A 14,362-nucleotide genomic window follows, 5' to 3' on the forward strand; every position below is an offset into this window, starting at 1 on the left:
ATTACATTTCACCCAGCTACAGTCTGAGGATTTTCATCACTGGGAGTCACACTGAAAACAATTCTGCCTTCAGTCCACTCCTAGTTGATACACTAACTTTGGACATGTCAGCTCCTGTATGCACTGACCGCGGTACGTATTTTTCAAAAACATTTTTTTTCCTACTCTTGACTTATAAATAGATAGCTGTTGATGCTTTTACTGTGTCTGTGTTTGCTGGAAGGTACAACTAAAGTTGGAATTGAATTTAAAAGTCTCTTTGGAGGTTCATAGTCATTCATCTAGTTGTCCTCCTCTGGAAGACTGACTTCCCCAGAAATCAAGAAGTGTTTCTTCAGAGATTGTAGTTCTTTTGTTTTCTTTTGACTCTGGGGAGTTGACTGCTCAGTCATGTCACAACCATGCTTACTTTACTGCCATGGTTTCTGTTCTTCTGTTGTAATAACCAAGGTAGAGAACACAATCCCACGTGGGAGGCAGAAATACATATATCACTACTGACTTGTTTTCCTCAAAGGGACATTGGTTACTGTTATAGGAAAATTGATCAAAGTTGATCAAAGTTTAATGGGAAATGGGGAAATGAATTGGCACATGAAGTTATACATGTCTAGTAAAATACACATTTACATGTAGGTACTTGAGATTTGAATTCTTTATTATCTGATAAATGCATGCTTCAAACCTGCTTACATCTGAGACAACAAATTATAACTGCACAATGTTATTAATTACCCAGAGGGTTGGATTATCAGCATAAATACTCCTAGTTTCTTGATGGGAGAAAGATCTTGCAAATCTGTTCCCATTTAAATGCTGCATTTATTGCTTTAAGTAAGGACCTCCTCCTAATAATTTCCTGCATATCAGTAATTATATATTCATCCTCAAATGTTAAAATTTTCCCTTTTTTAATACATTTTTCTTCCTCTCTCTGTCTGCCTTTCTGTCTCTCACACACAAATTACATAGTTTTAGTTTAAAGAAATCAGTAATTTAGAGGAGATTAATAGTGGAAAAGCAATATTATGTACCCTTTTTATCACCCTAAAAGTAACCATTTTAACTCAGTATTTAGTTTTCAGTGGTTACCTCCTTAATACTTTTTTTCTTTTTCAAGGCAGTATGCTGTGTCTTCTCAGCTTTAGACATTATCTATTGTCTCATTATGAAAGATGATGCTTAAATTCACCTGCACTCCCATAGAGTTATATCTCTTTTAATTTCTTTTTTGTTGCCTTATAGCTTCAATACTTAAATCTCTCTCATTCCATAAAGTATAGACTATATCTCTTATCTCCCTCACTCTCTATTTTCTCATATCCTTCTATACCCTATTAAAAGGACTTTTATTTTTATATTTTGAAGATGTATTACATTCTGGTTTTTTAGCCACAAATAATCTTTGCTTTTTCATAGGTTGATTTATTTCAAAAGTTGATTTTCATCACTCAGAAAAGAAACTTTGTGCCCTTATCAAAGCCCCGTGGTTATCATTAATCTACATTCTTTCTTCATGGATTTGCCTATTCTGGACATTGCATATAAATGGAATAATACAATGTTTGGTGCTTTGTGTCTTCTATCAACATCATTTTACTCAAAGTTTCCCCATGATGTTGCAGTGCTTAGGTTCCTTTTCATGCCAGAATAACATTCTATTGTATGGATGTCACATTTTGTTCATTAATAGCCATTTGTTAGTTAACGGCCATTTGTTTACACTTGTCAGCTACTTGTTTTCCACTTTGGGGCCATTGTGAATAATGCTATTATCAACATTCATGTACAAGTTTTTGTGTGAACATATATTTTAATTTCTCTTGGGTATAAACCTAGATTGATCTTTTTCTATTTTGTGCCTTCCATTTTTTCTATTTTCATGTTTTAGGTATGACCTTGTAAATAATACACAGGATTTTGTCTTTCATTTAGTCGGGCAATCTTTATTAGCCTGGAGCAGTTAATAATCCAAAAAACATAAATTATGATCATGATATCATTTTATGCAGTAATATGGGGTGAAGATATACATCAATGGGGAAACAATTTCCAATGAAAACTGTTCCTATAATTAAGGTAGAGGCCACTTGTTTTCCATTGGAAATTACTTACTACAACTGTACAAGGAAAACAATTGGCCTCTATCTTATAAATTTGAACATAGTGATCTAACAATTCTAATTCTGGGTATACTCAATAGAAATAATACCACTTGAGCAGCAAGAAGATAAGAACAGGAATTTCAGAAACAGTTTTGCTCATTTGAGCAAAAATTTGGAATCTAAATATCCACATTAATTAGAATGGATAAATTGTGTCATTTTGGATATCATGCTTTGTCAGTGTATAACATGCTTTTCCTTCTTTATGGAGCTATATAATTCCTCATAATATGCATCTACTGTAATTTACTGGTAGAAAGTTATTGTTGTTTCCAACCTTTTGCTGTCATGAAAAACCCTACAGTGAATAATTTTGTATGTGTCATTTTCAAATCGAAAATATTTTCAGTGTAAATTCCTACAAGTGTTGGTGTGACTTTTAAGTTTGATAGATGTTACCAAAATTCTCTCCGTAGAGACTTGAACAATGTGCGCTGTCACATTCAGTGTATGAGAGCACCTTTTTCCCTATGCTGTTGCAAATTTTACTTCCTTCCAAACTGTATACCTGTCTATTTTATTCACGATATTGCTTTATTGCATTTCAATATAATGTTGAATAGAAGTGGTAATTGTGGACATCTTTTACTCCTTGAATTTTGAAGAAATAATTTAATTGTGAATCAAACTCTTTCATTATTGCTAGTTAATTTGGTGAAAAATCAATACCACTACATGAGAGGCAAAGAACATCTCATCAAATAGATCTACCGTGATTTACACAACCATTCCCCTATTGTTGTTTGCCTCTCTTTTCCGAGCTTCAGGTCACAATCCTCAATGTTAGATGAGTCCATTTGCAATTTATTTTCCACAAGGGCAAACAATCCCACCATATTACCACTTAACTGAATTCCAGCTTGTGTATATAGGGTCTAGATTAAGTAGCTCTGTCAAGATGCCTGCTCATCTTGTATATCCGTTACTGCATATTTCCCTATAATTGGACATGTAAAGCGGTTGCAGTGTTTCTTTACTGTGAATTAATAGTAACAAAGGAAGTAGACTTGGCATCAGTTCCACCCTCTGTCACTTATTAGAGACAGGATGTAAACCACTTAGCCACCTTTTCTAGGGCTCGATTTTCTCCTCTTTATACAAAGACAATAAAAGTACCCATGTCATGACATTTTTATGAGAATTATTAAGTGAAATATGGCATGTAAAGTACATTAAATAGTCTTGGAAACATAGAATGTGTTCAATAAATATAAGCTATTATGTTCATTATGGCACTCAGTAAACATTCTGAAACACATTTCCCCCTATCTTCTCTGGTTCAATCAGGTCCTTTCTGAGATGGCATCTGTGATTCAGTTATTCAAAATTTAATGAAGTTGGTGACCCTGTGACAATGTGGAGAAATCATGTCAGAAAATGTGGTTAGTACTGGGGCTGTCAATGCTGTAAAGGAAGTTTGGGAAAAAAGAATAAAGAAACTCAATGAAGACCTGAAGCGAGAGAAGGAATTCCAACAAAAGTATGCTAAACCATGTTTATTATTTTGAATTAACAAAAATTTATAACATCTTCATTATTAAAATAGTATTTATTAATTGCCTTATTATTGAATTTTATAGAAGTTTTTATTTACAGAAAACTCAAAATATAACTAAAGGAAGCACCTGACAATGAAGTGTGGCCATATGATGCTAGCCACAAAAAATACAAATGAATTTAGTAATTATCCTAGGAGTCTGTTCAACATTCATCAAAGTTCGATTAGTATCATTTAGTCTACTTTTCACTGGAGAAGGAAATGGCAACCCACTCCAGTCTTGCCTGGAGAATCCCTGGGACGGGGGAGCCTGGTGGGCTGCCGTCTATAGGGTCACACAGAGTTGGACATGACTGAAGTGACTTAGCAGCAGCAGCAGCAGCAGTCTACTTTTCAGAGATTGTTTGTTCAACATTATATTCCCTAGGAGTTAAAACAACATCTTGCATTAGAAGTTCAGTCGATTCTCACCTAACTAAATAGCTGTGAGTTCCAGCCAGGGCCACTGTGGATCACCTGAGTCCTCTCTTTGGGTTATAGTTTGACTCTCATTTCCTCTGCCTTATTGATACCTACCTACTTTCCTCACTGGATGTTTCCAAAGTATTGCATTACTTTTACAAGGATAGCCCCTGTCCTCATAGATTCCATATAGCTCCCTACAGTTATCATTCATTAGATCTCTTTCTAAACATTGAATGGCAATGTTTAGTGTTTTGCAATATGTACAAATATCAAGCCATTATGTTGTACTAGACTTGAATTGTTGTTCCATTGAACATTAGACTTGTTGTACCATTAGGCTTGTACCATTATGTTGTATTAGACTTAATATAATGTTATATGCCAATTATATCTCATTAAAAAAAATGGTCTTGTGTCAGCTAATAAAAGAAAATGTGACTAAAAATGGCTTAAACAATAGGGAAGTCCTGAGTTTAGGCGATTCCAAAGCTTGCACAATTTTCTGGACTCTGTTTCTTCCACCTTCACAGCTAATTTTGGTATGCCAGTTTGGTCCTCAGGTTAGCTTCTCTCAGTGTTGCAGGGTGGCTGGTACACTTTCAGGCATCGCAGCCAGACATCATTATGTTATCGGAAGAGTGGGAACAATTATATTTATTTCTGTTTCTTATTTAAGAATGAAAATACCTTTCTGAGGTCCCCTAGCTAGCCTCTCCTTCACCTCTCATGGGCCAGAATCAGGTCATTTTTATACCCTTAATCCAGTAACCTTTTAGGGGAATGAGATTGTATGACTGGTTTAGACAAATGAAGATTTATACTTCGGTAACTTGGAGGGAGTGTAAAAACTTGGAAATAACTGGTATTCTCCCAGAAAAGAAGAGGACTGGCATAGCACTCCACTGCGTCAGACATTCTGGCTTTTTATCTTGTTGCTCAACTGGGCATGGTTTCCATTCCTTTAGGAACGGACTTTAGTTACTTCATGGCCCGAAATACATAGATAGACCAACTGTGGCCAACGTACTTGATTCCAGCCAGCCGGAAGTTGCACACATTACTATTTCTGCTAACATCTCACTAGCCAAAGCTTCACATGACCCATTCCTAACAGCAAGGGAGGATGGCTAAATGAAGTCTTGTGCCCAGTTATATTTAGAGATCTATTATGAGGAAGAAGAGGAATAACATATTGGAGAATGATAAGCAATCTCTGTGACACATGGGTGATGTTATTTTCTCCATTTTAAAGTCGGAAAACCTGAAGGATAGGCCTAGGTAACTTGTCAAAGATCATACTGCTAATAAATGTGGAACTGGTATTCACTAGTATTCATACCTAAGCAATCTGACTCAGTAAGCATTATATTAACCTCAGGTCTTAAATTTCCCTAGATTGACCCTTTACAATAAAACTACTCTTACAAAACCTATTATGTTTATATTATACAATTATGATAAACTTGAGTACTCTTTTTTAAACCTTTTACTGAAATATAGTTGATTTACAATGTCATATTAATTACTGCTGTATAGCAAAGTGACTCAGTTACACCACACACACACACACACACACACACACACATATATATATCCTTTTTCATATTCTTTTCCATTATGGTTTATCACAGGCTATTGAATATAGTTCCTTGTTGTTTATCCATCCTATATATACACTACTTTATATCTGCTAATCCCAAACTCCCAATCCTCCCCCCTCCAACACTCCCATCCTTGGCAACCATAAGACTGTTCTCTTTTAACTCAAGTACTCTTAATAAATCCTATCCAATTTTTTAAAAAGCAGTGGTCAGAAATCATGAGTTATTACTTTACTCCTGACTTTCACCTATTAATATTAAACATGTCTGGCTAAGAATCATTTAATTTCAGCAGCTTCAATTTTCTCTGCACAAAACAGGCAAGGGCCAAAAAAAGATAACAATGTAATCTAATGCTCTTTTCTCAGCTAAAAGTGGCTAAAGATTTAACTAAAAACCCTTAAGTTTAACTTTTCTTTTTTTTTGGTTGCACCACCGGATCTTAACTTCCCCCACCAGGAATCTGACCCAAACTTCCTGCAGTGGAAGCATGAAGTCTTAACCACTGTACCACCAGGGAAGTCCCCCAAGCCTTACATGTAAACAGAAATTGTTCTGTCTTTTGATACAAGGTGGCCTGGAAAAAAATTAAGCACTTGGGTAAGAGTTGATATAACGACATTTGACAAAGGCTTTCAGTTCAGTTCAGTTCAGTTGCTCAATCGTGTCCAACTCTTTGTAACCCCATGAATCGCAGCACGCCAGGCCTCCCTGTCCATCACCATCTCCCGGAGTTCACTCAAACTCACGTCCATCGAGTTGGTGATGCCATCCAGCCATCTTATCCTCTGTCATCCCCTTTTCCTCCTGCCTCCAATCCCTCCCAGCATCGGAGTCTTTTCCAATTAGTCAACTCTTCGCATGAGGGGGCCAAAGTACTGGAGTTTCAGCTTTAGCATCATTCCTTCCAAAGAACACCCAGGGCTGATCTCCTTTAGAATGGACTGTTTAGATCTCCTTGCAGTCCAAGGGACTCTCAAGAGTCTTCTCCAACACCACAGTTTCAAAAGCATCAAATGCTTTAGAGTATAATAAAAGGGTTTTAGAGGAGGTAGAAAATTTCTATTCAAAACTTGAAAGAGCCTCAAGCTTAAAATAAGCAGTGTAGGAATTACAGAATATTAGAGCTAGAAGAAACACTAGATATTATTTAATCCAAACCCCATATATTATTGGCAAAATCCTTGGAAGTGAGATGTCTTGTCCATGATCTCTGAATTAAGTGATACATTCTGGATTTAGATCACACAGAGCCAGAAAGAATAAGTGAATCATTAAAGAAATGGAAATAAACTTATCTGGTAATAGTTACGCTCACTATAAACTCATTAAGGACAGAGGTTTTTGTATCCACAATGTCTAACATAATATTTGGCATATAATAGGTGCTTGATGGAGATCTTTAATTGAAGTTAGAGTATAGGGAGTAAGACACCTCATTGCTCAACATTATATCTTACTCTGAATATGTATATCTAAGTGAGTAGTATAGTAATTAATAATCATTATGTCTACCATTTGAATAATTCTATTTTTATAAAACATGGTATAATTGTATATAAGGCATCATATATTTTGTCTCACTTAATCACATTTATTGCAAGCTTCCCTACTAGGGCTTCCCTCGTAGCTCAGGCGGTAAAGCATCCGCCTGCAATGCAGGAGACCTGGGTTCAGTCCCTGGGTTGGGAAGAGCCCGTGGAGAAGGAAATGGCAACCCACCCCAGTATCCTTGCCTGGGAAATTCCATGGACAGGGGATTCTGGTGGGCTACAGTCCATGGGGCCGCGAAGAGTTGGGCGTGAGTGAGCGACTGTTCAGTCTGGAAGGCCACACACAGTCATGGCCGCAGTGCAATTGTTAGCAAATTAGTTAATATTCATAAAAGTAGTGGATGGAAATATGCAGGCTCCATAGAAATATTTTGCAAACACAAACATACAGAGATAGCAAATATTACACTTTTAGAGATATTTGGTTTTCTGTTCATTAAAATAAAACCCTCTCTGAAGATCAGTTAGTATGTAAAATTGCTAAGTATATATATTAACTCTCAGATTGTCAAGAGAATTTTGGTAAATAAATATTCAAATTGATTAAACCTTTGTTCTTTAATGATTGCTTATATTTTGTTTATTCTGTATCATTCTAATAGGCTAAAAGTGTAAAGTTTTCAATTCTAAACTCATTATTTTTCATACGTGAAAAATTTCTAGTATAGGAATAGGTAACCTTCTGTAACCTTTGTTAATCATTTTTATAGCTTGACATTATGTATTTTTGCTATGAACCAAAATTCAATAGGATGTATTCCAGAATTTTGTGCATTTTTATATCTGGAAAACTAAATCTCGATAAAATGGAATATAGTAATATACAATTTAACTCTGAAGTTGAACTATATCATTTGCAAGCCTTTTAAAAACTTTTAAACTAGATAGCTATAGATTAGATATTTAATAAATGCAAATCAAAACAACAGTGAGGTACCACTTCACACCCACTAGGATAGCTATGATCAAGAAGATGGACTCGAACAACTGTTGGCAAAGCTATGGAGCAACTAGAGCCCTCATACACTGCTGGTGGGAAGGGAAAATGACGCAAGCAATTTGGGCACAATTTGGCTTAAAAAAGTTAAATGTAGATTTATGAAATGATCCAGCAATTCCACTCCTAGGAATATACACACACTCAAGGGAAACGAAAACATAGATCTACCTGAAAGTTTTACATGAATATTCATAGAAGCATTATTTATAATAGTTACAAATGTCCATCAACTGATGAATGGGTCAACAACTTTGGTATATCCATGCAGTTGAATTTAAGGGACTAGATCTGATAGACAGAGTGCCTGATGAACTATGGAATGAGGTTTGTGACATTGTACAGGAGACAGGGATCAAGACCATCCCCATGGAAAAGAAATGCAAAAAAGCAAAATGGCTGTCTGAGGAGGCCTTACAAATAGCTGTGAAAAGAAGAGAAGTGAAAAGCAAAGGAGAAAAGGAAAAATATTCCCATTTGAATGCAGAGTTCCAAAGAATAGCAAGGAGAGATAAGAAAGCCTTCCTCAGCGATCAATGAAAAGAAATAGAGGAAAACAACAGAATGGGAAAGTCTAGAGAGCTCTTCAAGAAAATTAGAGATACTAAGGGAACATTTCATGCAAAGATGGGCTCAATAAAGGACAGAAATGGTATGGACCTAACGGAAGCAGAAGATATTAAGACGAGGTGGCAAGAATACACAGAAGAACTGTACAAAAAAGATCTTCACGACCCAGATAATCACAATGGTGTGATCACCAACCTAGAGCCAGACATCCTGGAATGCGAGGTCAAGTGGGTCTTAGGAAGCATCACTACGAACAAAGCTAGTGGAGGTGACGGAATTCCAGTTGAGCTATTTCAATCTTAAAAGATGATGCTGTGAAAGTGCTGCACTCAATACGCCAGCACATTTGGAAAACTCAGCAGTGGCCACAGGACTGGAAAAGGTCAGTTTTCATTCCGATCCCAAAGAAAGGCAATGCCAAAGAATGCTCAAACTACTGCACAATTGCACTCATCTCACATACTAGTAAAGTAATGCTCAAAATTCTCCAAGCCAGGCTTCAGCAATACATGAACTGTGAAATTCCAGATGTTCAAGCTGAATTTAGAAAAGGCAAAGGAACCAGAGATCAAATTGCCAACATTGTTGGATCGTTGAAAAAACAAGAGAGTTTCAGTAAAACATCGATTTCTGCTTTATTGACTATGCCAAAGCCTTTGACTGTGTGGATCACAATAAACTGTGGAAAATCCTTTTTTTTTAATTTAATTTTATTTAACTTTACAATATTGTATTGGTTTTGCCATATATCAAAGTAAATCTGCCACAAGTATACATGTGTTCCCCATCCTGAACCCTCCTCCCTCCTCCCTCCCCATACCATCCTTCTGGGTTGTCCCAGTGCACCAGCCCCAAGCATCCAGTATCGTGCATCGAACCTGGACTGGCGACTCATTTCATATGTGATATTATACATATTTCAATGCCATTCTCCCAAATCATCCCACCCTCTCCCTCTCCCACAGAGTCCAAAAGACTGTTCTATACATCAGTGTCTCTTTTGCTGTCTCGTATACAGGGTTATTGTTACCATCTTTCTAAATTCCATATATATGCGTTAGTATACTGTATTGGTGTTTTTCTTTCTGGCTTACTTGTATAATAGGCTCCAGTTTCATCCACCTCATTAGAGCTGATTCAAATGTATTCTTTTTAATGGCTGAGTAATACTCCATTGTGTATATGTACCACAGCTTTCTTATCCATTCATCTGCTGATGGACATCTAGGTTGCTTCCATGTCCTGGCTATTATAAACAGTGCTGCGATGAATAACTGTGGAAAATTCTGAAAGAGATGGGAATACCAGACCACCTGATCTGCCTCTTGAGAAACCTGTATGCAGGTCAGGAAGCAACACTTAGAACTGGACATGGAACATCAGACTGGTTCCAAACTGGGAAAGGAATACATCAAGGCTGTATATTGTCACTCTGCTTATTTAACTTATTATGCAGAGTACATCATGAGAAACGCTGGGATAGATGAACCACGCTGGAATCAAGATTGCTGGAAGAAATACCAATAACCTCAGATATGCAGATGACACCACCCTTATGGCAGAAAGTGAAGAAGAACTAAAGAGCTTCTTGATGAAGGTGAAAGAGGAGAGTGAAAAAGTTGGCTTAAAGCTCAACATTCAGAAAACTAAGATCATAGCATCTGGTCCCATCACTTAATGGCAAATAGATGGGGAAACAGTGGAAACAGTGTCAGACTTTATTTTGGGGGCTCCAAAATCACTGCAGATGGTGACTGCAGCCATGAAATTAAAAGATGCTCACTCCTTGGAAGGAAGGTTATGACCAACCTAGACAGCATATTAAAAAGCAGAGACATTACTTTGCCAACAAAGGTCCGTCTAGTCAAGGCTATGGTTTTTCCAGTAGTCATGTATGGATGTGAGAGTTGGACTATAAAGAAAGCTGAGCACCAAAGAATTTATGCTTTTGAACTGTGGTGTTGGAGAAGACTCTTGAGAGTCCCTTGGACTTCAAGGAGATCCAACCAGTCCATTCTAAAGGAGGTCAGTCCTGAGTGTTCATTGGAAGGACTGATGTTGAACCTGAAACTCTAGTACTGATGTGAAGAGCTGACTCATTTGAAAAGACCCTCATGCTGGGAAAGATTGAAGGCAGGAGGAGAAGGGGACAACAGAGAATGAGATGGTTGGATGGCATCACTGACTCAGTGGACATGAGTTTGGGTAGGCTCTGGGAGCTGGTGATGGACGGGGGGCCTGGTATGCTGCAGTCCTTGGGGTTGCAAAGAGTTGGAACAACTGAGCGACTGAACTGAACTGAACTGATGCAGTAGAATATTCTTCTTCTATAAAAAAGAAATGCATACTGATACACACATGCACAAATTTTGGATAAAACTCTGCTTCACAAAAGACCACATATTATAGAATACCTTTTATATGAAATATCTAGTATAGGCAAATGCATAGCTATTGAAAGGAGGTTATTGGCTGCCAGGGGCTGAGGGAGGGAGGAATAGGGAGTGACTGCTCAGGCATGGGTTCTTTCTTGAGTGCTGAAAATGTTTGGATCAGACAGTGGTTATGGTTGCACAGTTCTGCAGATATACCAGAAAACACCAAATTGTGTCAGATTTTTATGGTATATGAATTATATCTTAACAAATCTGTACAAAAAATCTAAGGAGAGGTATAATACTTTTCAGAAACTTAAAAAGAGGGCATTTATCATATTAATCAAATTAAATGTCTTGCAAAATAATTCTTGTCTGATTTCCAGATACTGTCAATCAAATGTTTGTTTTTAATGGGTTACTTTTTCATACAAAAGTGAATGCTACCTATGTTACTACCTGTGACCTAAAATGATTTCCTGGTCTCCTAGGCTAGTGCGAATCTGGGAAGAACGAGTATGCTTAACCAAGCTAAGAGAAAAGGTCACCAAGGAAGATGGAAGAGTCATTTTAAAGATAGAAAAAGAGGAATGGAAGGTAAGTTTTATAGAAGCAATATTTTTTATATTTTGCATTGTGTGGGAGAGTTGAGAGAATGATTCTTAGAGTGTGTGCTTAAGTCTGAAATAGTTAGGAATTCTGATTTTAATAGTGTTTAATATCAAATGAATTTGGGCGACAGGAACTGAAAATGAACATAACTTCCCAACATTTTTGTGCAAAAATTCAACCAGTGTGCTTTAATGCTGCCTAAATTTCAGTCATTTGTAGTATTTTCTCCACTAATCCTTCTAATAGGCATTTTCTCAGTTTTCATAAAGACTGTCTGCTTAACGAAAATCATATTGCTTTCCAAAGCTAATGCTCAGGTAAAAGTTCACAAAATGGAAATGTATATTAATTTTTCTTAGGTCCACAATCGGATTCATATTATCTTCTCTTTCTCTCCTTCCCTCCCTCTCTCTTTCTCTTTCACACATACACATATACATATACAAACAGATATCTGTTTAATTATTGTATGTTAGGCCTAGTATAATTTTAACAAGGGCCAACTTTATCCCTTAACTCAGTGTTTGTCTTCATACACATTGGTATATTTAGCTAGGTGGTTACCACCTTTATTTTGTCTTTTGGCTGCTGTAGGCTGATAGAGAAAAGGCATAAAGTTCAGAAGAGTTGAAACTTTAAAACTCTTAATTTAAAAGACAATCGTCTTTAAAACACTATACTATTTCGAAACAGAAAGGAAAGGGACTTTCCTGGTGGTCCAGTGGTTAAGAATCCACATGCCAGTGTAGGGGACACGTGTTCTATCCCTTGTCCTGGAAGATCCCATATGCCATGGGGCACCTGAGTCTGTGTGCCGCGACTATTGAAGCTTGCCTGCTTAGAGCCTGTGCTTCTCAACAAGAGAGGCCACAGCAACTAGAGACTGGCCCCCGCTCACCGCAACTAGAGAAAGCCTGTGTGCAGCAATAAAGACCCAGAGCAGCCAAAAATAAATAAATAATTTAAAAAAAAGAAAGGCAAGAGAAGTTTGAATTACTGATTAAAATGATCTTTTCTTCTATAATTTCAATTAACCACCATATTCTCATTTTCAATAACATATGTACTCTCATTAAGCCTAATAAAGAATCTTTAGAACACAGCTGTATGTGTGAGCAATATTGACTAAAATACCTTATTTTTGTTTATGTTATTCTGACTGGGGTTTGAAGGTTTAGCATCCCCTCTGGAAAGTAAAGTTCTTAAAACTTAGAAGTAGCACAAAGCACTTGGAAATGTAACTCATTAAAGAAAAAATATTCCTAATTTCTTTTACAAATCAAGTAATATCTCTACAATCACATTTCAATGTGGCATGATACTGAAATAATTTAAGTAATATAGTAACCCTATCATTTCTTTTTCTTGAGTTTAGACTCTCCCTTCTTCTCTACTAAAACTGAATCAGCTACAGGAATGGCAACTTCATAGAATTGGCTTGCTGAAAATTCCTGAATTCATTGGAAGGTTCCAGAACCTTATTGTGTTAGATTTATCTCGAAACACAATTTCTGAGATACCTCGAGGAATTGGTAAGGAAGATTGCTTCTATTCCTGTGTTTTTTATTGAAAAAATTTTTTTTGATACATGGAATAAAGATCTCATCTTTATATAGTCCTACATCTTGAGAAAACTCTAAACATCTGAGTTGAAGCTTCCAGGAGGTCCAAGCTTCTGGGTTTCCTGAGGTGATTCAAGATGAGGTTTTAATGCAAGAAAAGTCTCTTTGGAAATAATATTGTACTGATTCTGGAAACAATATTGTTAGTTCAGTTATTCCTTCTACAAGGGAACTGATTGAAGACAAGAAAGAAAAATTAGATAAAATTCTTTAAAAGAGGGGGAAAAAAATCCCCAAATGGAAAAGCGGTCAGGATATAGTACAGATAAACCAGAACAAAAAATTTTTTTTGCATGTACTGATAAGTCATCTGCTGCTTTTCTGAAGAAGGCGCAGGAAACATACCAGGAAAAGGGAAGAGCCCAAATGTGAACTTCCCAATTTGAACCTGGAAAGGAAGTTATACTGTAATACTTAATAACTGGAAACAGTATTTTATATCCCTCTGCTATTTATTGTGTATTATTTTTCCATAGGCCTGCTCACTAGACTTCAGGAACTGATTCTTAGTTACAATAGAATCAAAACTGTCCCCATGGAACTAAGTTACTGTGCCAGCTTGGAGAAACTTGAACTTGCTGTTAACAGAGACATCAGTGATCTTCCACAAGAGGTCAGAATGATGTAAATGCCTATGATTATATTTTCCATCTAATAGTGATTTATTTCTCCCCTGTAAGATCACTAGTGAAAAAATGCTATAAATTTTATTTCAGAAAATATTTAGAGAGAACAATTTATTATTATAAAACATGTTTTTAATTAGAGAAAGACCTATTTAGCATAAAAGATATTTCTACTATTGGCACAGTACCGACAATATTTGTTGACTAGACTATGATCTCCTTGAAGGCCAGGGTGAGAATCATGTTTCTATTCCCAGAATTGAAGGCTCAGCTCAGTA

At 36.5% G+C, this 14,362-nt stretch overlaps 1 protein-coding gene across 3 annotated transcripts in view; it reads left to right on the forward strand.

Moving 5' to 3' along the window:
- Positions 1-14,362, forward strand: part of LRRC39 (leucine rich repeat containing 39) — a 22,660-nt gene continuing 8,298 nt past the window's right edge. For 2 of the 3 annotated variants that reach the window (XM_055584994.1, XM_055584996.1), the window contains exons 1-5: positions 1-132; positions 3,453-3,645; positions 11,716-11,821; positions 13,212-13,368; positions 13,935-14,071. In XM_055584994.1, coding sequence (XP_055440969.1) covers positions 3,533-3,645; positions 11,716-11,821; positions 13,212-13,368; positions 13,935-14,071 — 513 coding nt within the window. In that variant the 5' untranslated portion in view covers positions 1-132; positions 3,453-3,532. The remainder of the gene's footprint in view (positions 133-3,452; positions 3,646-11,715; positions 11,822-13,211; positions 13,369-13,934; positions 14,072-14,362) is intronic. The other variant, XM_055584995.1, reaches the window with a different exon arrangement.

The sequence above is a fragment of the Bubalus kerabau genome, chromosome 6 (genome assembly GCF_029407905.1).
Source record: "Bubalus kerabau isolate K-KA32 ecotype Philippines breed swamp buffalo chromosome 6, PCC_UOA_SB_1v2, whole genome shotgun sequence".
NCBI classification, from domain to species: Eukaryota; Metazoa; Chordata; class Mammalia; order Artiodactyla; family Bovidae; genus Bubalus; species Bubalus kerabau.